We start from the raw sequence: 26,627 nt of genomic DNA, 5'->3' as shown, positions 1-26,627 counted from the left end.
GCTCCAGGCATGCTCCTGCATCAGGATCTATCTGCCTGGAGCTCTTCCCCTAGGTATCCCTCACTGCTCAAACTTCCCCATTGAGAAGCCTCCTCGGACCCCCACTACCATTGTCCTCAGCACTCCCCGCCTCCCTCACTCTGCTTTTTCCCCACAGCATTTGCCACCATCTGCTCTGTATTCCCTCCCCTGTGCCTCTCACCCAGCGGATGTCAGCACATGTGGACGCCACACAGCAGGGACTCTGCTCTTCCGTTCAGTTCACTGACATATCCCCAGGACCTAAACAGTGCTTGACATATAGTAGATACCCAGTAAATATGTGGTGAATGAAATAATTTTTCATAGAAAGTCTGGAAGGACATATACTAGTATTTTAAAATCCCCTCTGGGGTTATGAACATGGATGATGAATGTATTCTTTTTGCATAGCTGTATTTTATAATTTTCTTTATAATGATGTGTTTATGTCATGCCAATTGTATAAATATGATTTTATATATTTGTGATTTTTTTTCTCTCTCCCAGATAGGAGCATGCTGCTATGTGGAATGTTCAGCTTTAACCCAGAAGGGATTGAAGACTGTTTTTGATGAGGCTATCATAGCCATTTTAACTCCAAAGAAACACACTGTAAAAAAAAGAATAGGATCAAGATGTATAAACTGTTGTTTAATTACGTGAGAAACATCTTCAGTGGCCAAGGAAACTGTCCATTTCTCTCAGAAAGCAAATGAAATGCTACAGCTATACCCAGACCTTTTATAGGTAATGAAGCAGTTCAAAACTTGAAAGAAAACAAAACCTGTCCTCAGAATTCTATAAAGTGTACTAAGAATGTTCCTTAAAGGTTTAAGAAGCAGTAAGCAGCATCTGAAGCCACAATCTATTATAAATACTTTATTTCAACTAGAAGGTACAATCTCTCAGGGGTTTCATAGTTTAAAAAGCTACAATCACATCGTGTTGTAACTACATAAAAAACAGAGCTGTAAATGGAACTGCTTGGCTTTGACCATACATATTTCTGCACAGCCCTTACAGAATCTGCACAAAGAAATATCTCCCTTTGCTCCAGTTAATTGTTCTTGTATGTAAGTTGCTTTCTATTCCAGTATATCCAGAGTGGTGAAATAACAAGGCCAGCCACGTAGCCAAAGGTCGCTCCAAGCGTACAGGAGATGGGCCATACCTGAGGAGAGAATGTATGAGATCAAAAAAGAACAAATGTTTTATTATTACTTGAGCACAAGTGTAACCTAAATATTTCTATATTAAAGCTTAATGTGCTTTCTTAAAGAATGCCAAAAGTGTAATAAGGTCATAACTGCATTTATCATGAACACTAAAAATGTACACATTTTAGTTAATGTGCATTAAACTGTAACAAGGCTTCTGGCAATTGTAGATTTAGTTTGACGCTCCCCAAAGTGCATGAGACACATGCTAAAATTACAAATTAAAATTTTGGGTCAGACTTTGCCATAATGCTGGACTCAATTTAGCACTCTGAACTAGTTGGTAATTTTTTTTTTAATTCCCACTTTGGCTGTGTACATCAAATGAAATGAGAAGTGTGTATGCTGACCAAACCACAAGAAACTTTCTTTAAGTTGTGTTAAAGAGGAAAGACCTAGAATCCAAGCATGTTACATGAAAATTGTAACAGAGCAGCTGCTTCCACCTTTCAGATATAGATGTTGGAACCACAGCAGAAGTTATAGAGCGACAACTTATATACACACCTAGAATGTAAGTTAAACAAAATACCAGCTTCCAGAGACCCATTTTCTCCAGCCATATTACATTAGGCTAGAAGTAATTAATGTTGATTTATTTCATCTACAAGCAGTTGGTCCCTAAGTGAAAGGCTCTGCTTAAAAAAAAAAAAAAAAAAAAAGTTGGAGAAAAATTTTCATGTTCTTCTGTGAAGCTTATTTGGTACACTGGAGCCATTTCTAATCTTTCTCCAGGGGGAACAGGCCACAGAACTGTGTTAGAGGTGAACCATCTTAATTACTAGTTCTATTACCTAATTCAGCTTCCTTGTTTGGTCTGCTGTGGATCTGCCTTATTGCATATGCCATGCATCAGATAATGGTGTTAGACAAAGCTTCATTGTGAACAACCTAATGCATTTTAGAGAAACAATCTCATGTACACATTTTTTTCTAGCCTTTCCTACATTTAAACTTGCTGTTGCCTAAATTATAATTTTTTAAATGTCTTTGGTGGGCTTCTGTTAATTCACATGACTTGAGCTTATAGCTATGTCTACTGCACAGATTGGGTAATGGAACACTAAACTTTTATACTTGAAAATGACAGCCTTAAATGCTCATATCAGTCACAAATCTAGGATGTACTGTCTTGTTGTATGTGAGCTTTGTAGAGATTTTTTAAAATATAAGCATCACCTTCCCATTGAAGAGTGGAGAGAGTCTACTGGATGACTGGCCAGGAACTTTCTCTCTGAATCGGACATTTGGATGTCTTCTTTCTTCCAAGAAATGGTGGTTCACATTAAAGTATCATGGCCTTATGTATGCTCAAATGGAATCTTATGTAACTTTCTTATTTAATTTTGGTCTGCTATTTTTAGATAAAACTGAAAGGAATTGTATAAATCAATTAACATATTAGCTAAGTTGTCCAACACATGGTATAAGCGAATTACAACAGTAAACTATTATACATTTCCAACTTGCCTTTGGGGATTTATGAGGATTTTTTTTTGGTGGGGGAGGGGGCTCCAATTCCTATCTCTGAAACCCTTCACACTTGGTTTACTAATTCAAAGTTAGAAGTCTAGGATTTGTCCTGCCCTAACAGAAACAGATTAGGAATTTGTCGACACAAACTGGTGTCACCTGTTTCTTGACTGGGCTTTGGTTTCCTCATAAATATGGGAGGTAGAACAGAGATCTCCAACGTCTCTCCCATTTATCACAATAATTTTCTTATTCACAGTAATCGTTGGATGTTACCTTTTCAGTTTCACATTCTCAAGATGGTAAAAATCATGTATATAGATTATCAGAACTTAAGCAAAGATGACTGTCGTATCTGAAGCTGAGGTGCCTTAGGTACTCTACTGACCTTGATGGGTTTGGAGTTCCCTATTGCTTATCAAGAGCTTTTTAATTGCTTTGGTTCTTCAGTCTTTCTTTTTGCAAAAATCCTTCCTGTCACTTTAACTAAAAACCAAAGATTTGTTTTCTATTCATCAGCAGACTAGAGAAAAACTGCCTTATTTTCAGAAGCATGTCTTCATTAAAAGCTTAGGCTTCAATAGAAATTCAGAGTAATCACTAAAATGACTATTTCAAACTAGTGAAATATCTGGGAAATAAACTGCTTCAAAAATATTTTACTGACATGAATTTTGCTAGTGAATACAAATACACTGCATCAAATAAGGCCATGTATGAATGAACTTACAAGATATTTGAGTTAATCAGTATTTGCATATAGAGAATTAGTTCTAAAGTTCTTTTTTTTTTTTTTTTTTTAATAGCTACAATTTATTACCAGCCATTAAATCAAATATTTAATGATTTTTCATATATAAACGAACAAAGCAAGCCTAAGGTGTAGGTGCAATTGTTACTTACAATCATTTGCCTGTCTTATAGATGCAGAAGTTCAGGAGTGGGGAGGTTAAATAATGTAAATAACTTCCTCAAGCTCACACAAGTTATAGAACTTGGAACCAGTATTTCTTTTTTTTTTTTTTTTTAATTTCTGAAGTATTTATTGATGATTCTTGGGTGTTTCTCGGAGAGGGGGATATGGCAGGGTCATAGGATAATAGTGGAGAGAAGGTCAGGAGATAAACACATGAACAAAGGTCTCTGGTTTTCCTAGGCAGAGGACCCTGCGGCCTTCTGCAGTGTTTGTGCCCCTGAGTACTTGAGATTAGGGAGTGGTGATGACTCTTAAAGAGCATGCTGCCTTCAAGCATCTGTTTAACAAAGCACATCTTGCACCACCCTTAATCCATTTAACCCTGAGTTGACACAGCACATGTTTCAGAGAGCAGGGGGCTGGGGGAAAGGCCATACATAGATCAACAGCATCCCAAGGCAGAAGAATTTCTCCTAGTCAGAACAAAATGGAGTCTCCTATGCCCACCCCTTTCTACACAGACACAGCAACAATCTGATCTCTCCTTCCTTTCCCCACACTTCCTCCCCTTCTCTTCAACAAAACCGCCATCGTCCTCATGGCCGGCTCCCGATGGTCGCTGTCTCTTCGGAGCTGTTGGGTACACCTCCCAGACAGGGCAGCCGGGCAGAGGCGCTCCTCACTTCCCAGACAGGGCCGCCCGGGCAGAGGCGCTCCTCACTTCCCCGACGGGGCCGCCCGGGCAGAGGCGCTCCTCACTTCCCCGACGGGGCCGCCCGGGCAGAGGCGCTCCTCGCTTCCCAGACGGGGCCGCCCGGGCAGAGGCGCTCCTCAGTTCCTCCCAGACTGGGTGGCAGCCGGGCAGAGGCGCTCCTCACCTCCCAGACGGGGCGGCCGGGCAGAGGCGCTCCTCCCTTCCCCGACGGGGCGGCCGAGCAGAGGCGCTCCTCACTTCCCAGAGGGGGCGGCCGAGCAGAGGCGCTCCTCACTTCCCAGAGGGGGCGGCCGGGCAGAGGCGCTCCTCACTTCCCAGACGGGGCGGCCGGGCAGAGACGCTCCTCACTTCCTCCCAGATGGGGTGGCGGCCAGGCAGAGGCGCTCCTCACCTCCCAGACAGGGCGGCCGGGCAGAGGCGCTCCTCACCTCCTAGACGGGGCGACCAGGCAGAGGCGCTCCTCACTTCCCAGACGGTGTGGCGGCTGGGCAGAGGTGCTCCTCCCTTCCCAGATGGGGCAGCCAGGCAGAGGCGCTCCTCACTTCCCAGACGGTGTGGCGGCCGGGCAGAGGTGCTCCTCCCTTCCCAGATGGGGCAGCCAGGCAGAGGCGCTCCTCACTTCCCAGACGGTGTGGCGGCCGGGCAGAGGTGCTCCTCCCTTCCCAGATGGGGCAGCCAGGCAGAGGCGCTCCTCACTTCCTCCCAGACGGGGTGGCGGCCAGGCAGAGGCGCTCCTCACTTCCCAGAGGGGGCGGCCGGGCAGAGGTGCTCCTCACTTCCTCCCAGACGGGGTGGCAGCCGGGCAGAGGCACTCCTCACCTCCCAGACGGGGCGGCCGGGCAGAGGTGCTCCTCATCTCCCAGACGGGGCGGCCGGGCAGAGGTGCTCCTCATCTCCCAGACGGGGCAGCCGGGCAGAGGTGCTCCTCACTTCCTCCCAGACGGGGTGACGGCCGGGCAGAGGCACTCCTCACCTCCCAGACGGGGCGGCCGGGCAGAGGCGCTCCTCACCTCCCAGACGGAGTGGTCAGGCAGAGGCGCTCCTCACTTCCCATATGGGGTGGCGGCCGGGCAGAGGCGCTCCTCACTTCCCAGATGGGGCAGCCGGGCAGAGGTGCTCCTCACTTCCTCCCAGACGGGGTGGCAGCCGGGCAGAGGCGCTCCTCACCTCCCAGACGGGGTGGCCGGGCAGAGGCGCTCCTCCCTTCCCAGACGGAGTGGCCAGGCAGAGGCGCTCCTCACCTCCCAGACGGGGCGGCCGGGCAGAGGCACTCCTCACCTCCCAGAGTGGGCGGCCGGGCAGAGGCGCTCCTCACTTCCCAGAGTGGGCGGCCGGGCAGAGGCGCTCCTCACTTCCCAGAGTGGGCGGCCGGGCAGAGGCGCTCCTCACTTCCCATAGGGGGTGGCAGCCGGGCAGAGGCGCTCCTCACTTCCCAGATGGGGCAGCTGGGCAGAGGTGCTCCTCACTTCCTCCCAGACGGGGTGGCGGCCAGGCAGAGGCGCTCCTCACTTCCTCCCAGACGGGGTGGCGGCCAGGCAGAGGCGCTCCTCACCTCCCAGACGGGGCGGCCGGGCAGAGGCGCTCCTCACTTCCCAGAGTGGGCGGCCGGGCAGAGGCGCTCCTCACTTCCCATAGGGGGTGGCCGGGCAGAGGCGCTCCTCACCTCCCAGACGGGGCGGCCGGGCAGAGGCGCTCCTCACTTCCCAGAGTGGGCGGCCGGGTAGAGGCGCTCCTCACTTCCCAGAGTGGGCGGCCGGGCAGAGGCGCTCCTCACTTCCCAGAGTGGGCGGCCGGGCAGAGGCGCTCCTCACTTCCCAGAGTGGGCGGCCGGGCAGAGGCGCTCCTCACTTCCCATAGGGGGTGGCAGCCGGGCAGAGGCGCTCCTCACTTCCCAGATGGGGCAGCTGGGCAGAGGTGCTCCTCACTTCCTCCCAGACGGGGTGGCGGCCAGGCAGAGGCGCTCCTCACCTCCCAGACGGGGCGGCCGGGCAGAGGCACTCCTCACCTCCCAGACGGGGCGGCTGGGCAGAGGCGCTCCTCACCTCCCAGAAGGGGCGGCTGGGCAGAGGCGCTCCTCACTTCCCATATGGGGTGGCAGCCGGGCAGAGGCGCTCCTCACTTCCCAGACGGGGTGGCGGCCAGGCAGAGGCGCTCCTCACTTCCCAGATAGGGCAACAGGGCAGAGGCGCTCCTCACTTCCTCCCAGACGGGGCGGCCGGGCAGAGGTGCTCCTCATCTCCCAGACGGGGCAGCCGGGCAGAGGCGCTCCTCACTTCCTCCCAGACGGGGTGGCAGCCGGGCAGAGGCGCTCCTCACCTCCCAGATAGGGCGGCCGGGCAGAGGGGCTCCTCACATCCCAGACGATGGGCGGCCAGGCAGAGACGCTCCTCACTTCCTAGACGGGGTGGCGGTGGGGCAGAGGCTGTAATCTTAGCACTTTAAGAGGCCAAGGCAGGAGGCTGGTAGGTGGAGGTTGCAGAGAGCCGAGATCACACCACTGCACTCCAGCCTGAGCACCATTGAGCATTGAGTTAGCGAGACTCCGTCTGCAATCCCAGCACCTCGGGAGGCCGCGGCAGGCAGATCACTCGAGGCCAGGAGCTGGAGACCAGCCCGGTCAACACGGCGAAACCCCGTCTCCACCAAAAATACAAAAACCATTCAGGCGTGGCGGCGCGCGCCTGCAATCCCAGGCACTCGGCAGGCCAAGGCAGGAGAGTCACAGGAGCCCGAGGCAGGGAGGTTGCAGCAAGCCGAGATCCCGGCAGTACAGTCCAGCTTCGGCAACAGAGGGAGACCGAAAAAAGAAGGAGAGGGAGACCGAAAAAAGAGGGGAGAGGGAGAGGGAGAGGGAGAGGGAGAGGGAGAGGGAGAGGGAGAGGGAGAGGGAGAGGGAGAGGGAGAGGGAGAGGGAGAGGGAGAGGGAGAGGGAGAGGGAGAGGGAGAGGGAGAGGGAGAGGGAGAGGGAGAGGGAGAGGGAGAGGGAGAGGGAGAGGGAGAGGGAGAGGGAGAGGGAGAGGGAGAGGGAGAGGGAGAGGGAGAGGGAGAGGGAGAGGGAGAGGGAGAGGGAGAGGGAGAGGGAGAGGGAGGGAGAGGGAGAGGGAGAGGGCGAGGGCGAGGGCTCTAAAGTTCTTAAAAATAAATTTAGGGGCTCCCTGAAATTTTATTTAATACTTTGCTAACTTACACTCTTGTTTTATCTCCACAGGTACATTTTAGGTTAGCTCATGGTGAATTCTATTTACAATAAGTAGAGCTTGGATTAATGGGTTTTGTTATGAATTATCTTAGTGACTTTAGACACTGTTTCCATTTGATTTTTAACTATTTAAAATACCAAATTAAATACCAGTTTGTTGGTTGTTACTTTTAAATGATTGTTACTTTAACAGTGTCCCTTCTTAACACATGGGGTTACAAATAAAATACTATGCATAGTTTACTATCTACGTAAAGCACTGAACTTTTTACCTTAGTAGTTTTCATTTACTACCCTATGTAAACATTTAGGATAATACTCTTTGCTCTGTTTATGCTGAGAGTCTACTAATCATTGGCAAAGTATTAGTCCCTATACTCTGTTAAAAAAGCTCACTGTTAAAGTATAGGGAGAATAGTAATCCCTCATGAATCCCAGCTGGATTCCAATTTGGGTTACTAAATTGTATTTTAATCATTTTGTAATTTCAGTATGGCTCTTTGTTCTCAAACACATACATACCACCATGCACATTCTTTAAACAGCTGCCACACCTCACCTCCAACAGAATGTCAAAAATGAAATGTTAAAAAATTTTGTCTTGGAACACTTGGTTATTCATGTTATGTAAATCAAGAAGGGCATGCCATGAGCAAATTAAAATGTGGACTGGCTTTGAGGACTGTTAATGATGGGTCAGGCTTTGTACTTACAAAAGTACCTGCTTGGCTTTCCTGAAATAAGCATTTCTTAATGTAACACTGTCATTTTTTTAAAAGATAATTTCTTTAAGGGCAGTTTTCATGATTTTTGAAGATCAAAATAGATTATCAAAATAGGGAACAGCAAAAGGAGGGAGGCTGCCCACTAAGAACTATTCTTCAAGCAATTTCCTACTGATTTTAATTATTCTAAAAATTTTTAAACTACACTATGGCAACAGAATTCATTTGTAAATCCTAGCTTAATCAGGTATTTTCATAATTAGATCCTAAGGTTTTCCTTTAAAACTATTTCCTTATCTCACATACAGACATGTTTCTATTCAACGTTCTTCATGCCACAAATAGGATTTTTTTTAAAAGTGGTATCTATTAAACACATAATTCAGCCGCATCGCTATAAAGATTTCTCCAAATTATGGTAATCTGAGATGGCTTTATATAATTATTTTGTTTAAAGAAAACAGAACAAAGACATTCATGTAAAGGAAGTCATTCACAAGTGTTTGCCACCAAAATGACAAGGGCCCAAGCACTGGAGGCCAGCCTGGGCAAGGCAGTGAGCGTTTTTTATAAATTTACATTTTTTTTTAGCCAGTAAATAGAAGATACAACCTATGGTGTATAATCAAATATATTACAACTCAAGTGGGTAAAATTATTAAAATTACCAGGAAGAAGAAAAATCTATTTAAAAAATAAGTGATACATCAGATGTTAAGTGACTTTGGCCAGCTCATTTTAACATCTGAGCCTCAGTTTCCCCATCTACAGAACAGGGACAGAAGTACCTACTATACTTAAAACGCAGGGCTGAAGTAATCTCTTAAAATTTGTCATGAAAGCTATAAAGTACCATGTACCAGTATTCTGTATATTACATGTTTTAACTTGAAAAAAATTAAACTTACACAAACAGTATTTCTTTGGTCACTGACACTACTAGGTAATAAGTAGAACCGGCAGTTTAAAACGAATAGTTCATGAGTAATATGTTATACTGTGTGGTAGGAAGTGGTAGGAACTATTCCTTACCCTTGTAAAGCAATTATCTTTTTGTTTTGTTTTGTTTTGTTTTTGAGACGGAATCTTGCTCTGTTGCCCAGGCTGGAGTGCAGTGGCACAATCTCGGCTCACTGCAAGCTCCGCCCCCCAGGTTCATGCTATTCTCCTGCCTCAGCCTCCCGAGTAGCTGGGACTATAGGTGCCTGCCACCACGCCCGGCTAATTTTTTTGTATTTTTAGTAGAGACAGGGTTTCAATGTGTTAGCCAGGATGGTCTCGATCTCCTGACCTCGTGATCCGCCCGCCTCAGCCTCCCAAAGTGCTGGGATTACAGGCGTGAGCCACCACGCCCAGCCATAAAGCAATCATCTTTAATACATGCTGTTCTTCATGTGAAATGTCTGTTACAAGAGCAAATTCAGGAGCTGTACAACATACTGGCATTACGTTAACCATCTGTAGCCTCACCTCAGAAGGAGGAATGATTCTCTGCTGCTAGCTGTCATTTTTCATAAATTTTAAGAAACAAAATTTTAAGTACAGATAGTGGTTTTAAACTAATCATTGGTAGGCATTTGTGTTAATTTTTAAAGGCTCATATGAATGACTCCATTCATTCGAAACTATTTATTGAGCCCCTACCTTAACCCAGCAGTTAAAGGTGTAAAGTAAGATTAAATTATTTAATTTTGGATACATTTTAGTATAAATTCTTAAAAATGTGTTCCAATATAATAAATATTACTTATAATTTTGGGGGAGATTTACACTGTCACAGATAACATGGAGAAACTGACCTATCTGCAAATCAGAACACCTACAGACATTTACAACAACTCACAACCATTAGGATCACTGTCTCTCTCGAGATTTTTAAAAAGGAAGATAAAATCCAGTTCTTAATCTCTCATGAGCTACTTTTCAATATGCTTGTTTTGTAGATTGTGCTTATCACAAATTTGCATTTGCATGACTGAGAGAGTTCATCTTTCAAAGCCTGCTGACCTACTGGTTATAAATAATCATTTATATTCTCCTCCAAAATTGGTCTTGAACAGTATGTTTTTCCAGATATTCCTAAAGTAAATGTTATTGTCTGATACAGGAATACATGCACAAATGAATCTATTCATTGGGATACATTTCTCTAGTTAAAAATCTGCACTCATCCACGTATACACTCTCCTGTGACTAAGAATACTACTTTAGGAAGAGTTATTTGCAAAGGGGTGTGTAGTTCCTGATCTGGAATTCTTGTCAAAATGACACTAAAAGGTCCTGGTCACAACTCATGCAAATGAGTTAACTTGGCCAGCATTATTCTCTCTCACATGAAAGTCCTGTTAGCAGAGCATTATCAACATGATTACCCTACAATGAACATGCCTTTTAAATCCAGAACCATTTCATGCCAGTTAAGTGTTAACACATTTTTCTCATGCTTGAAACATATAAACCATATTCATATAAATGAGTATTTTATTTTGGTCTAAAACACAGTATCATCCCTTTGGTAATGGAAATACCAATTAACGTAAAAACCTGCAGCTCTTCAATCAGTCAAATCCATAATCTTAGTTTTAATCTCCCTCCAGCATTTTGCAGTAATTCATGTAGTTATAATCCTATGATTCCTAGTTTCAACTTATGAAAGAATTATCTGTGGCATCTGTGACTTTAGGAAATGAATATACATATTTCACAAATACTAAATTTCTAATCTGGTAAAACTGAAAAAAAAAAACCCCAGAAAATTTTTAAATACAACAATGCCTCATTTATCTGGTGTCTGATGGGAATAAGTACAAATATTTTAAAACAACTTTAAATTGTTTCAAAGACAATCTCAGGTGTCTAAAATTCAAAATCTCTGAAATCAGTTATTTAAAATACTTTATATCAATTTTCCTTTTTACCTTCGTAAGAAATAAGCATCCTAGAAGAGACTTGATTATTTGGTTCAAATCTTTTTAAAGATTGTAGCACTGAAGTCCATAGTTTAAAGGCATGTGTGGATTTGTTAGGGACAAAAGCATTGCATATTAGCTTTAACTCTTCTCCTACAAATAAATTACGGCCTAAAATACAGACACCACCACAATGGTCAAGGCATTTAATGAAAACAATGTGGGGAAAGAAATGAAATATAATAAGTACTTTAGCTATTCCAAAGAGACCTAAGCTATGACCACTTTTTAAAAAGAAAAGCCATGTTTTAGTCTCCAGCAATGAAAAGAATCATGGTGCAGTGGGCCTCTCATGTGAATCTTAAGTCTCCCTCTTCCCACCTGAGTAATGCTAAGCAAGATGTGTATTCCTCCCCTCTCACACTTGGACTTTCTAGTGTATAAAATGGGAGTAAAACCTACCTTGCACTACGGTTGTCAGGATTAAGTTACTCGTTTGACAGTGCTAAGCCCCATGCAGGGTACCTGGAGAGATCTACAAATGCTACGTTTTCTTTCTACTGTCATCTGAAATGTCAGACAGGATTGAAAATTATGTGAAATCCAAATACCCTAAATTGGCATAACTAAATACCAGAGAAATAGATAAATTAACAGTCCACTCTACCAACTGAAAGACTGCTGGGCAGAAAAAATAAAACAACAAACTGAGACAATTAACATATTCTCTAATATATGAGAACTCAAAAAAATAATGGAATTTGCATTTTTGAAGGCTAAAAATATAGTCATTAAACTATGTCTTTTCTAGGTCACAAATGCCTGTAACATTAATTAAGTAATAACCACATGTCAGGTGATGAGCTAGGTATTTTAGAGGGATTTTATTATTTCATCCTCACTAGCAAGTGACAGAGCCAGGATTTCAACCCAGTAATCTGATGCCAGGACTCCTAATCATCGTGTTACCTGCCTACCCATGAATAAAACATGTGAGTTTAAAAACCTCATGGTCAATTTCCTGTGCTCAGAATAACCAACAATATTTCTTAACCTTCCACTAATTTTTTATAACATGAAATACTAGCCATGTTTTGATAAGACATTTTCCAGATGAAAAACCTCATAGCTACATATTCTATGAAATAGTTACAGCATATTAAATCTAAATCACAGTTCAAATCTGAATTATTAAATAATAAAATTCCAGTCCTGGGTGTATTTAAGTATCTGTTGTACTTACTTACACAGAACATATGCTTTGCATACAGTAATAACAACAAATACTTATTGATTAGCTATTTAGTTACAGCAGATAAAGAATCAAATTATAAAATACAAAGGTTTTCTGTAGTCCAAATATTTATTTTGTCAGCAACTATAAGCTTTCTCTAGAAGTTGAAAAAGGCTATCTGGATTATGGGAAATTCAAACATTTGTTTTCTTGCTGAGATTTTAAGGCAAATAATTAAGGGAGAGGCAAGAAGATGACTTTCAAATATTAAAACAACAACAAAGATGACCAACAGTATAATGGGTAGCTACCCTACCGTATTCTCTTTAATCACATCCCCTTGCTGCCTTCTACAAAAGAAAGGCTTCCTCCAACTATAAAGATGCTTAATCTTTCATCACTTGCCATTATTTAAAATCACTTAAGATTTATATTAAGTTAAAAAACTTTTTCATTGAGATCACATATTTTCAGTGGGCCTTTCCAGTCATTTAATGAAGAAATTATTTTAAACATAAAAATATGCTTGAAACAGCTCATTACAGAATCCACATCACTATAATCTTATGCTTGGCCTCAGGAATGTTATGCAATGATTTGAGTTCAAAGTAAAGAAAACTGAATTAAAACATGTAGTAGATTTTGTGGGGTATTGTGTGTGTGTGCATGCATGTGTGTGTTTTTAAAGGTATAATTGCTTAACCAGATATTCCTGTTTCTCTCACTGGAATATAAACAAAACCAGAACACAATCTAGAAAAGCTTGCTTTATCACAAACAGATCAAATCGGTATTGGGCTACAAGGAACACAGAACAAGAATCTCTTCTTAATACATGTTCTATTTTAGATAATAAAGTGTACACTGTATTGTCTTCTCATGAAATTTTGCTCTAACAACATCTCCACTTTTAGAAAATGCCATATTCCCTTATCTCATTTATTGCTTCTCTGGGAAATGCTGTTCTGTGGAGTTAGAATTATTAAAAAATAGCAATGACAAAAAAACAACCAACCTTGTTTGCTGGAAATAAAAAGTGAAAAAAAAAACCTCATTTCTTTAGTTTATTAGTAAATAACTGCTAAAAGGGCAAGGGGCAGATGAGTGCTATATGAATAAAAGATTTTTAATTATACATCAATTCTATCATTCCCTCAACAATACACTTAATAATTTAAAAGGTTTACAGTGAATACGTGGGTCATTAACTTGGAATATTCTAAAAACAACCCAATAGTAAAGATAATTACACGGCCAGTAATATTCCAGCTGAATGAAACGCTCTTAATGGAAACCAACACTTGTTATGTATTTAAATTAGATTTAAAATTAAATTAATTTCCAGCTAGCTAGAAAATCTTTTTAAAAAGTCAGTAATTCAAATGGAAACTTTACATTAATTTAAAAAGTAATACCATCAATTTGGATCTAGTTCATCCTTACTGTTAACAAGCACTGAGGTAGAAAAATGGGTCATCAGCTAACAGCCTGAACAATCTCAAAATGGGTGATTGAACTGTAAATAGTTAAGATATATATTTTCTAAGCAAACCTAAACACATATTTTATAAAGCACATATATTCATTCCCCTTAGTTCAGTTTCTACTTCTGCACTGTCTTGTAAACAGAAAAGACTTAAATTATGTGTAATATATCAAACCTTTACACCCTAATGTATTGCATCATATACAAAATGATACGTTTATTATATATTAAAGTTGATGTCCCATAGTACTTTATCAATACTTTCTATTTAGATTTAATTGCATTACTTGACAGTAATGAATCTACACAGTTTCAAACAATTTTCTGTGTATACTTTTCAATGATTTTGATTGTCCTCCAATTTAGAAATCACTGACACTCTGTTGAATGACATCAAGTATGGATGACTTCTATAAGATGTCAACTTAAGAAACCTTTACTAGCACCAAAAGCTTGGGATGGGAATCTGTGACGATACACACCCCAAACCTCCAAGGATTTCTCTAATATAGTGATGAAGAGTTAAAACAGGGAAGGGCAAACCTACCAGACTTATTAAACATGAAACAACAATTTGACTTTCGGGGAGACACGACATCGAACTGAAAGCACAAAGAATGGAGCTAAAGGTAGGCAGTTATATGCAGAGCACACAATCTGGATCCCACATTTGGCAAATGAGGTATGTATCAAAGATTTAATTCATCAATTCATTAGCTAGGACTTTACCCTACAGAGAAAATTGGACAAACATTCAAAGATGTATGTTTAAGTATGATAATGACCATATTTGATAATAAAACATTAATAATAGTAAAATAGGAAATGACCTAAATGTTCTTTAATAAAAAACTGGTACAATATTTTACACAAATAATCGAAGATTACATATATGTAAGTTTTCATTGACATAGAATGAGCTCCATAATATACTGCTGAGGGGAAAAAGCAGATTAAAAATAACATGAATATTATAGTTACAGGCATAGAGAGAGATAGCTGCAAAAATTATCACCAAAAACAAATGGAGGTTTCCTCTGGGTGGTTGGGGAGGAAAGTAATTTTTACTTTCTTCCTTAGAATTACTAATATTGCTTAAATTTTCTAAATAAATATACATTATCTTTGTGATCAGAAAAAAATTATCTTCATGTTGGAAAAAGAAAGCACATTTATTTTTTAATACCATAATTCTTTTGGGGAGTAATTACTCTATGAAACTAATCAGAAAAATTCATGAAGCTATAGATTCAAAGATTTTATCACAGCAGTGTTTATTATCATAAAATACTGGCAATAATCTAAATGATCAATAGTGAATTTGTTAAATAAGTTATAAAGTATATAATGGCATACTACAAAGTCATTAATATTAAGATAAAGATACAGTCATCACTGTAAGTTCAGTGACCTTGGGAATGTTACATACCCTCTACGTGTCAGTTTCCTCATCTGTAAAGTGGGTATAAAAAGGCACTTACCTCACAGTGCTTTACCTAGCATATCAGCTTTATCTTATTGTGATACAAGACGAAAAATCTGATGTTTGTGAGCTTTCTTGATAACACAGGCCGCGGCTGCAAAAATTACCTTGCTATCTGCTTCTAAAAATTTCAAGATGAACATTCAATTTGGCCATCAATCAAGTTCAGAAGATATGAATATAAGACCACAAGGGCAATAAATATCAAAGTTGAAAATAGGACATTTCTGCAGCTATTAACCTAGTTTTTAAAAATTCCTATACTGGCTGGGCTCAGTGGCACACACCTGTAGTCCTGGCCACTTGGGAGGCTGAGGCAGGAGGATCGTTTAGGCCCAAGCATTAGAGGACAGCCTGGGCAAGAGAGTGAGAACCTGTCTTTTTTTTAAAAACAATAAACAAACCGCCTATATACAATCACAAAATAAGCTTGTTTATTCATCTATACATGTGCAAAAAATAGTGCTAGAAGATAAAACCAGGACTACCTAGATACCTGTGGCACTGGACAGTCCCCATTAAGAAGCTGCCCAGATTACAGTGACTGATAGAAGTGGTATCCCTACTTAATTGAACAACAAAACAATTTACATATACATAGTAGTTTGCTTCATCAGTTTTACTATCATTGTACAAACATTTATTTTGTTGCTTTAAGTAACTGAAACCAACCTGCCATGGTCTTTCCCAATCCAGTGGAATAGGAAGTGCTCCAAGCCATGCTCCTACAAAACTAGAAATTGTAGTGATCTGGAGACTGTTCTCCCATATGGATGTAACTCTGTGAAACACAAATTGGTACATCGTTGGTGGTATATACATGAGCTGCTGGAGAATCCAACAAGCACTAGCACACATTATCAGTATACATATATTTTCTGCTAATTTAAAATGAAAATCTCAAAATGACATATAAATATTTACCATGAACTATTAATAGTTAATTGGTAAGAAGATATAAATGTTTTCCATTGGAAAGGTAATATACAGACGCAGTAGGAGTCAAACCATGCTAAAGAGCATTTGTAGAAACAGCTAAGTCTTCCACCCCATCATCAACTCCTGGTTCCTTTCCCCACAGGCAACTGCTATTACCAAATTATCACATATTCTTCCAGAAATATTTTATACAGGCACAAGTACACACATAATTTTGTTTTGAAGGATATACGTACATTGCATAAATACACACGTACATATGTATATTTCTTCAAAACAAAACTCAGATGCATCATGTTATAAACCGAGTTTTGCTTGTTTTTCCTTGGTAACAGCTGTAACAGTATTCCATTGTATGGATGATGCATCATTTATTCAACCAGTCTTTCTTTTTTTTTTTTTTTCAGACGGAGTCTCACTCTGTTGCCCAGGCTGGAGTGCAATGGAGTGATCTCGGCTCACTGCAACCTCCGCCTCCCAGGTTCAAGCAATTCTCCTGCCTCAGACTCCTGAGTAGCTGGGATTACAAGTGTGCACCACCATGCCCAGCTAATTTTTGTACTTTTAGTAGAGATGGGGTTTCACTGCATTGGCCAGGCTGGTCTCGAACTCCTAACCTTGTGATCTGCCCACCTCGGCCTCCCAAAGTGTTGGGATTACAGCATGAGCCACTGCACCCAGCCTCAACTAGTCTTTCTTACAGCACATTTCATTTATACAAACCAATTTACTTGGCAAGAAACAGGCAGAGAACAAGAACAAAATATTTCAAAAGATCTGGTGATTTTGCCTACCGTTCCTATTTACTAAGTGCACATCTGAGAGTGTAAAGGTGGAAAGACTTAATTCTGCCATTCTCTTAGTAGGTGTTAGTTTCAGCCTGGCCCTCATAGTGTGAACACTTCATCATGTAGAACAGGAGTCTGGTTACAGTCAGGTAAAAGCCCACTGCAATGCAATAAGTGGGGTCCAAATATTCAATTGTTTAAATTGCAAGGTGAAGTTACTGTGAAGTTAATGAAAAGTAGCCTCTTCTAGATAGTACGGGGGAAAACATTAGTTTTGTTAGATGATTTATTTAATTAGAAACAGGCCAATTATTACACTGAATGTACACAAAATATACACTGAATTTTAAAAGTCCCAAATGATGACAAGTCAGTTCACAAACCAATCCCTCTATCATCCTCCATCTCATACTCCCCAACTACACAAGATAGAGCCTTAGCTTGTTTCCATTGAGAAGCAGGGCTAAGAATGGGCTGGAGCCAATCACACATATCCAAATTTGTACTATTTGTAGGGCTTTATTATTCTTTTTTATTTCATATAACACCTATAAATATAAGTCAGTTTTTTCAACTAGCATTCAATAGAACAGAGATCTGTTCCAATGTTGGAAGGAAAAACTGGCCAAGTTCAATGTAAAGGGAATTGTACTGTTCAAGCAATTTAAAGGATTTTCTAGGGCAATTTTCGACTACATGTGGCTGACAATGATGACAAAGCTTCAACTTAACACACACCTCCTCTGTACTGTAATACATAAAGTGATGTGCCTGGAAACATAAGGTGTGGTAGAGGTTGAGAGCAGAGATTATTTTCTGTTGGGAAGAATTCACTTTTTCTATTTTATGCAACAGCAGGAAGTTCAGCTGGATTGGAAAGAACAGGTAGCACTAGGTCTTAAACTGGAGGACTGGAGAAAGAGCTGCACTGCAGACAAGAGAACGTAAGTCAGATTGCTAGAGGCCAAGTGGAAGAACAAGAAATAAGGCTGGAAAAGTAGGGCAGAGTTAGGATTTTTTTTTTTTTTTTTTTTTTTGAGACGGAGTTTTTGCTCTTGTTGCCCAGGCTGGAGTGTAATAGAGTGATCTCAGCTCACCGCAACCTCCGCCTCCCGGGTTCAAGCCATTCTTCTGCCTCAGATTCCTGAGTAGCTGGGATTACAGGTGTGTGCCATCACACCAGGCTAATTTTTGTATTTTTAGTAGAGACGGGTTTCACCATGTTGCCCAGGCTGGTCTCGAACTCCTGACTTTGTGATGCGCCAGCCTCGGCCTCCCAAAGTGCTGGGATTACAGGTATGAGCCACTGCGCCCGGCCCCCACCCATTTTTTTTTTTTTTTTTTTTTTTGAGATGGAGTTTCACTCTTGTTGCCCAGGCTGGAATGCAATGGCGCAACCTGGGCTCATTGCAACGTCCGCCTCCCGGATTCAAGGGATTCTCCTGCCTCAGCCTCCCGAATAGCGGGGATTATAGGTGCCTGCCACCACACCTGGCTAATTTTTTGTATTTTTTTTTAGTAGAGATGGGGTTTCACCATTTTGGTCAGGCTGGTCTCCACAGTTAGGATTTTTTAAAATAGCTTTATTGAGTAGAGTCAAAAATTATCCTAGAAAATCCTTTCTAGCCATACAATTCACTAATTTCAAGTATACAAATCAATGGTTTTTAGTATACTCACAGAGTCGTGCAGCCACCACCACTGTAAGTTTTAGAACATTTTCATCATCCCCAGACTCTTTAACCATTACCAATCACTCTCCATTTCTCTTTCCTCCCAGCCCTAGGCAACCACTAAGCTACTTTCTGTCTCTCCGGATTTGCCTGTTCTGGACATTTCATATAAATGGAATCATAAAGCATGTGTGACTGGCTTCTTCTTCCTAGCATAATGTTTTCAAGGTTCATCCATGTTGTAGCATGTATCAATATTTCACTCCTTTTTATGGCTCAATCATATTCCCTTCAATGGATATTCCACATTTTATCTATTCAACAGCTGATGGATATTTGGGTTGCTTCTGCTTTTTGGTTATTATGAATAATGTTGCTATGAACATTTATGCACAAGTTTCTGTGTAAGCATATGTTTTCATCTCTCTTGGGATTACACCTAGGAGTGGAATTGTTGGGTCCTGTGGAAACTCATATTTAATCCCTTGAGGAACTAACTACCAGACTCTTCCAAAGTGGCTGAACCATTTTATATTCCCACCAGCAGTGTATGAGGATTCCAATTTTTCTACACCCTCCTGACACTTGTCATTATCTTTTTTTTATTACAGTCATCATAATTGGTGTGAAATGGTATCATGGTGATAGATTTAGGGTTAGGATTTTAGAAAATTCTTAAATGTCAAACTAAGGAACCATGAAGGTTTTTAACCAAGGCAACTTTACAATCAGAGATGTTTCAATAAGATTTATGTGGCTGGGCGCGATGGCTCTCGCCTGAAATCCCAACACTTCAGGATGCAGAGGCGGGCGGATCACAAGGTCAGGAGTTCAAGACCAGCCTGGCCAACATGGTGAAACCCTGTCTCTACTAAAAATACAAAAAATTAGCTGGGCGCAGCATCAGGCACCTGTAATCCCAGCTACTCGGGAGGCTGAGACTGGAGAATTGCTTGAACCCGGGAGATGGAGGTTGCCGTGAGCCGAGACCACGCCATTATACTCCAGCCTGGCAACAGAGCGAGATCCCGTCTCAAAAAAAAGAAAAAAAAAAAAAAAAGATTGATGTATGTATCTTTCTAACCTCTAAGCTCTAAGTTCCTTGGGCTAAGAGGCAAGATCCATGCCTTCACATTTTTCGTGGTTCCAGCACACTTGTGGCCATCTTATGTTTATTAAAATAAAAAGTATGATCATCCAAGAGTTTGCCCTCTATTTTGTGGTAGCCAAGTGTTTATGATCCTACATATAATAAATGTAGAAAAAAGGGAACCGAGATCTATTTTTAAAAATAGAAAAACTCTATAGCCTGTCTTTTTAAAGTAAAAATTTCATATTTATCAAAATAATATATGTGACATCTTTAAAGTGAAGGAGTACAATTAAACTAATAATAAAAATAGTAGTCTCCTCTTCCATCCCTCCCCACTCCTGATGTCTGCTCCAAGGCAGATATTTTCAACTCTTTTTGCTGTTTCTTCTATTTACCTCAAATTTAAAAAAAAAAAAAAAACATAAATTAAGTATAGATTTTTTTAAGATTAACTTACTTTCTGCCTTCTTCTATGGGAGAAGATTTAGCACCTTTTACCTACAAGCTGCCTACCTCCACATACACATTTCTCCCTGACTCATGTCTCTTCTACAATGGTAACATCTCCTCCTTTCAACTGAATCAATAGTAATGTCTACGTTATGATGATTATAAAACTGCTAATCACAGTGAACCACACAGTAAACCACAATTATACATTTCTTTTCTCATGATAAATATAATCTTTAATTGTCCATGGATGTTAAGGACTACCTCTTCCCCCCCCCCCATTTGCTTATGTACCTGTCATTAAATAATCTTCAAATATTCCACAGAAGCTTAGTAGTATCTCTAAATGCTTGATCTCTTCTCCCTGCTCCTTCCATCTTTTTGGAACCACCTAGGACTGCTGCACAACTGCTGTGCTGTGGGGTCCCTTCACGAGCATCTTGTGAATTCCCTTTGCCTCTCTCAGTTCTTTTGGATCTGCTGTTTCCTAAATTCCAAGACTTCCTCCATCTATGTTCCTTTTTCTTTTGTTTTTAAGCACCTCTTTCAATAGATTCCTGAAAAAGGAATTTTCTTTTTCAGTACCTCCTTCCATAGATTCCTGAGAAAGGGTACATGGAAAATAGATTCTTAGAGATGTTTTAAGTCTGAAAATGACTTTACTGTAATTTTTGGGAATCATTCTGCTTCAGAATTTGTGGGGGTTTTTTTGTTGTTGTTATTTTTTTTGAGATGAAATCTCACTCTGTCAACCAGGCTGTAGTGCAGTGGCGCGATCTTGGCTTACTGCAACGTCTGCCTCCTGCGCTCAAGCGATTCTCCTGCCTCAGCCTGCTGAGTTGCTGGGATTACAGGCACCCATCAACATGCCCAGCTAATTTTTGTATTTTTAGTAGAGATGGGGTTTCACCTTGTTGGCCAGGCTGGTCTCGAACTCCTGACCTCAAGTGATCCGCCCACCTCGGCCTCCCAAAGTGCTGGGATTATAGGCGTGAGCCACAGCGCCTGGCCCTGCCTCAGAATTTGGAAGGCACTGCTCCACTGTTTTCTGATTCCCACTTGAGACTTCAATGCCATTCTGGTTTCCCATCCTTTGTAGGTATCATGTTTCTCTCATTCTCTAGAAACTTTTAGAATGATCTCTTTATTCCTGGTTATCAAAAGTTTCACAAAAATGTTTTTTAAAGTGTTTTTTCATCCACTATGCTGAAAATATATGGGCCTTCTTAATCTAAAATCTCAGGTATTCTGGTTCTTAAAATTGTCTTCTACTTAAAGACCTTGTTTGATCAGATCACTTAAGAATTTTTCCCTTACTCTTTTGCTAGGAATACTATTATTTTGAACTAATTTCTGCTTTTATCTTTTAATTCATTTTGCAATCTTTACCTTTTTGTTTGACTAGGGAATCTTTTCAACTTTTGTCTCTACTTCCGTTGAGTATTTTTATTTCCCAAAAGTTTTCTTGTTCTCTGAATATTCATTTTGACTGCCTCCTGTTCACCTTTTATGGTAAACTTAAAAAAAAAAAAGTAAGTTTTTAAGTTATCTTCTGTCTTTATATACTGCCATAAATCCTTTCTAGCCATACAATTCACTAATTTCAAGTATACAAATCAATGGTTTTTAGTATATTCACAGAGTCGTGCAGCCACCACCACTGTAAGTCTTAGAACATTTTCATCATCCCCAGACTCTTTAACCATTACCAATCACTCTCCATTTCTCCTTCCTCCCAGCCCTAGGCAACCACTAAGCTACTTTCTATCTCTCTGGATTTGTCTATTCTGGACATTTCATATAAATGGAATCATAAAGCAAAGTTTATGAGTTTCTTTTTTGTTGTTTTCATTTCTGGATTTTATTTGAGGTATTCCTCAAATATCTGGTGATTCTTCACTTCTCATTCTACTTAAAACACCACGTATGTAATGTCCAGATTAGGCAAATCTACAGAGATAGAAAATATATTAGTGTAAGCTTCTCTAATCCACGGCCCATAGGCCACATGTGGCCCAGGATGGCTTTGAATGTGGCCCAACACAAATTCATAAACTTTCTTAAAACATTATGAGATTTTTTTCTCACAATTTTTTTTTTTTTTTTTTTAAGCTTATCAGCTATCGTGAGTGATGTATTGCATGTGTGGCTCAAGACAATTCTTTCCTTCCAATGCGGCCCAGAGAAGCCCAAAGATTGGACACTCCTGTAGTGGTTGCCTGGGCCATGGAGAGAAGAGTGGGAATAGGGGATGACTGCTAACAGTTATAGCTTCTTTTGGACGTGGTGAAATGTCCCAAAATTACATTGTGGCAATGGCTGTAAAACTGTGCCTATACTAAAAACCACTGAATTATACACTTTGAGTGAATTCTATGGTATACGGTTATATCTCAATAACACTATTTTTAAACAACAGCAACAACAAAATGAAACACTAAAACAGCTGACTGGATGCTTACAATGAATAAGTAAGATAATTCAAGCAGGGGGATGCGCAGAACTAGGGACGGGGTAGGAACCTGACTTTCCTTTAGAGAATCCCAAAATGTCAGTACCATTTTCCCTCAAAAGAAATATTTCAATATTCTGCCTAGATGGTACAGGCCTGGCTCCCAGTACTTTGGGCCAACCAGGGGAAAGGGGCTAGATGTAAGGTGGGGACTCATGGTTTGAGATGTAGGATTTCATTTAAAACTTATTCCCCAAAGAGGTTGTACCCAACAGGCTCAGTATCTGGGGACAGCCAGAATAGCTGGGGATATGAAGGGTACAATTATATTTTCTTCACTTCTCCTCCCTGCACTGTTCAACTTCCATTGCTTGTATTAGTTTTTATTTACATTGTTCTACAACCCCAATTCATTCAATTATTTCCTTGATATAGTGAGTCCCTTTAATGTACAAACTAGAGAATCCCCTCATTTGTGGAAACTGTCTTCTATCATATCTTTGAATCATTTTTTGCTGGGTATTTTAGAGGCACTAACTAGTCTTATGTTTGCATCTCTTTCGTTTCTCCTCTATATTTATCACATCTTCTCTAAATGCTTTGTTCTTCCCAACCCCCTCCCTACCCCTCATTCATTTTGATTAGCTCAAACCTTTCTTCCATGCTAAACCCTGACTTTCTAATTTGTCTCTTTCTTGATATTTTTAGTTTATGTCCTGTAATAGTGACCTTTGCATTCTCAATTTATTTCACTAATTCTGCAATCTTCTTCTCCACGTCATTTTGTTTCATGATCTCATCTTTGCTCTTAATTTATTCAATTCATATCCTTAGTACTATTTTTCATGGTAAACTGTGTGGAGGTTTTTTTGTTTATTTTTGCTTCTAGGGTAGCATTTTCTTTCAGGCCAGATTCTTCATCTTCTGCATGCCCTTTTTCCTTCTTCTATAGTGCATTTTTAGGGTTGTCATGCCATTTCTTTTCTCTTGCTCACACTTCACATGGGCACATGTCCTATCTTAACTAGCCCCAATTTTCCCTGTCTTGAAGCTGCCTTTTGAGGACTGGATGTTATTTTCTACTGAGTTTTCTGTAACATGAGGCAGGAAAGAGAATGGAGGCAGGGAGGCTGGGTAAGATAAATGCTATCTCTGTGATTCAGTTAGTAATATTCCACTGAAATTTAATAAATGGTGGTTCTATAAATCAGACTTAAAAATTCATGGCCAAGGCTTATGCCTCCTCTTAGAAATCAGATGAAGCTACTATAGTGCACAGTCTGCCCCCTTGGCAGATCCCTGTAGGTAGCAGCCCTGGTAGATTGATAAGAGGTAAAGAGGCCTGATGGGGAGTCAGGGAAACCTACACTCTATTGGTAGGAATATGTATGGGGGTATATACATATTCTTCAAATTAGAACTTTAGTTTGACAGTGTCTATCAACTTCCTTTGATCTAGGAATGTTACTCAAGTAATCTAATCTACAAAAACCTTTGCACAAGTATACAAAATTATATGGTACAAAGATATACCTAACAACATTATTTATTATCACAAAAATTTGATAATAAACCTTAATAGGAAATTAGTTAAATAAATCATGGTACATGGAATACTTGTAATGATGATTAATTGCTCAACATTCATCTCAACCCTGATGATTAGACTAATTAATTAAATACTGATGATCCCATTCTGTTTCCCAATGATTAGGAAAACTCAAGGAAGAGAAGCTGCTGCCATCCCACTACTAGCCTGAGGATAATAACAACGAGAATCACTAAGAAGCACAGCCATACCATGACTATCTGTATCTAGAACCATCCAATTTCCATTATGTGACATAATCAGTTTCCTTATTATTCAAACCAATATAAGCTGAAGTTTTATGTTACTTACAGAGATATACTAGCTAAGAATACTATGCAAGAAGAGGTAGATTATACACACACACAGATAACGATGTTCATAACACATTAGTGGGAAAAAAGTTATAAAGCCATGACTACTTTAACTATTTTGTTTTAAAATTATATATATATAATACAAAATTCAAAGAACATATAAAATCTGCTAGTAGTTGTTCATTGCTTCCATGATAGCATTACTAGGATCTTTAACTTTCTATATTTTTCTGTTTGAATTTTTACTACAAACATTTATATACATTATTTTGTAATAAATAAGGTAAAAAGAATAAAATAGGTATTAGCTAATTTCTAGCATCACTGACATTGATGTACTCTCATTTTATAAGTTTCCATAATAAAGCTATTTGAATTCTATAGTTATTGGCTAATTTTTTCAAAGTTAAGGAATATATGCACAGTCAATAGGGCTCAGAATAAATAAATGGCTCCCCTGTGAACAAACTTAAAAAGTGACTAAAGCAATGTTACAGACCAACCTTCATGACACTGTGCTCCAAGTACTTGTCCAAATTATTTGACTCCACTGGAATTCATTACATCAAATATTAATTGAAGTAAACAGGCCATTTTGAGTGCCTACTACTTGCCAGACACTGTATCAGGCACCTGAAGGTAGTTCATAGTAAACACTCACGGTTTAAATACACTGTCATCAAAATAGTGTTTGTTTAAATAGATTTAATTTTTTGAACTGCTGCTAGTCTCTTCATCTAAAAAAGAGACACTGTACAACTCCTCCTAGTGGCTAAAGGTATTTTACAAAATTCTAATATAAATGTTTTCCTTCCCCACTGAATATTAAAACAAATGCCTCTTTGCCACTAAATTTTTTGCCCACATTTATACTAAATTACCTACTTTTTATATGAGTAAATCTTTGGTCATTCACTATATTTTCACTCTTAGTGTCCACAGTGATTGCTTCAATATAAAATCTATTTCAATACAAAGATGACAAAAAGAGGCCTGTTATCTTTGTCTACACAAATAGGTCTTATTGAATGTTTTCACCTTGGCTAGATCACTACTCTTGGCAAGATTTTTGTTTAGTACTATTCAGGAATCTATCTAGTTCAACAAAAGTGACCAGGTTCTAACTTAAACATTCAAATAACAGCATAAAAGAACTGATATGTCAAAAAGCAAGTTTCAATGAACTACACGGGTGTATGGTAGTCAGATTATTACTTTCCTTTATAAGAAAATCTGCAAATGAAAAAAACAAAAACAAAATAATTTTAATGCCAATGTAATAACTGAATTAAATTAGTACAAACTGAGTATATTATTTAATAAGTATACCAATAAGAAGTTGGCAGAATATTTTAAGAAACCAAATGACTTGTCTACTTCCAAGTTTCTTTATAATAGTATTCTTTTGTTTTGTTTTCCTGGAGTAACTTAACATTTACTGTAAGGAGAAATCCTGTTAAAATAGTGTCTTTTAGTTATGAATAAAATCTCAATACTATCAGAATTGATCCTTAACTTGTAGGATGTAGTTCCCATACAGTTCACAACCTCAAAGCTTTGGTGTTCTCTGTCTTCACATGACTATCATCTGTTCAACGTAAGTTTTCTACAAACATGCAAATAAATACATTAAAAACTAGTATATAAACTTATTTCACTTAAAAATATTATACAACATTTATACTGATTCAACACTAATTGAGATGTCATGCCAATTCAAAATTACCCTGTTCACACTGAACATCTGAATTATTCATATTTTAATAATACTAAAAGGGCTGTCTTTAAGTTAAAAAAAATACACACAAAACTCCACTGTGTTTTACATATTAAAATACAGGATGAATGATAAAAATATTTAAAGCTCTAAAATCTTCAGTTGACACTTCAAGGTATTTTAAATACTTTTTATTAATTAGAACTACAGCATAAGAACTTCAAATTGAAAT

The 26,627-nt window shown here is 39.8% G+C and overlaps 3 protein-coding genes across 7 annotated transcripts in view; 2 read left to right on the top strand and 1 right to left on the bottom strand.

The window, feature by feature from the left end:
* RHOQ (ras homolog family member Q) overlaps positions 1 to 2,703 on the top strand; it is a 57,634-nt gene extending 54,931 nt beyond the window's left edge. For both annotated transcript variants that reach the window (XM_063649416.1, XM_054473120.2), the window contains one exon: positions 529 to 2,703. In XM_063649416.1, coding sequence (XP_063505486.1) covers positions 529 to 684 — 156 coding nt within the window. In that variant the 3' untranslated portion in view covers positions 685 to 2,703. The remainder of the gene's footprint in view (positions 1 to 528) is intronic.
* Positions 886 to 26,627, bottom strand: part of PIGF (phosphatidylinositol glycan anchor biosynthesis class F) — a 39,999-nt gene continuing 14,257 nt past the window's right edge. For all 4 annotated transcript variants that reach the window (XM_054473140.2, XM_054473131.2, XM_054473146.2 and 1 more), the window contains exons 5-6: positions 16,051 to 16,159; positions 886 to 1,192 (exon numbers count right to left, since the gene is read on the bottom strand). In XM_054473140.2, coding sequence (XP_054329115.1) covers positions 1,079 to 1,192; positions 16,051 to 16,159 — 223 coding nt within the window. In that variant the 3' untranslated portion in view covers positions 886 to 1,078. The remainder of the gene's footprint in view (positions 1,193 to 16,050; positions 16,160 to 26,627) is intronic.
* Positions 4,198 to 7,259, top strand: LOC134737862 (collagen alpha-1(I) chain-like). The gene is made up of 2 exons (XM_063649414.1): positions 4,198 to 5,797; positions 6,257 to 7,259. Exons 1-2 carry the CDS (start codon positions 4,240 to 4,242, stop codon positions 6,667 to 6,669), a joined length of 1,971 nt encoding a protein of 656 aa, XP_063505484.1. The 5' UTR covers positions 4,198 to 4,239; the 3' UTR covers positions 6,670 to 7,259.

The sequence above is a fragment of the Pongo pygmaeus genome, chromosome 12, assembly GCF_028885625.2.
Source record: "Pongo pygmaeus isolate AG05252 chromosome 12, NHGRI_mPonPyg2-v2.0_pri, whole genome shotgun sequence".
NCBI classification, from domain to species: domain Eukaryota; kingdom Metazoa; phylum Chordata; class Mammalia; order Primates; family Hominidae; genus Pongo; species Pongo pygmaeus.
The sequence above is the reverse complement of the archived record's forward strand: the minus strand, read 5'-3'. Positions and strand labels throughout refer to the sequence as shown.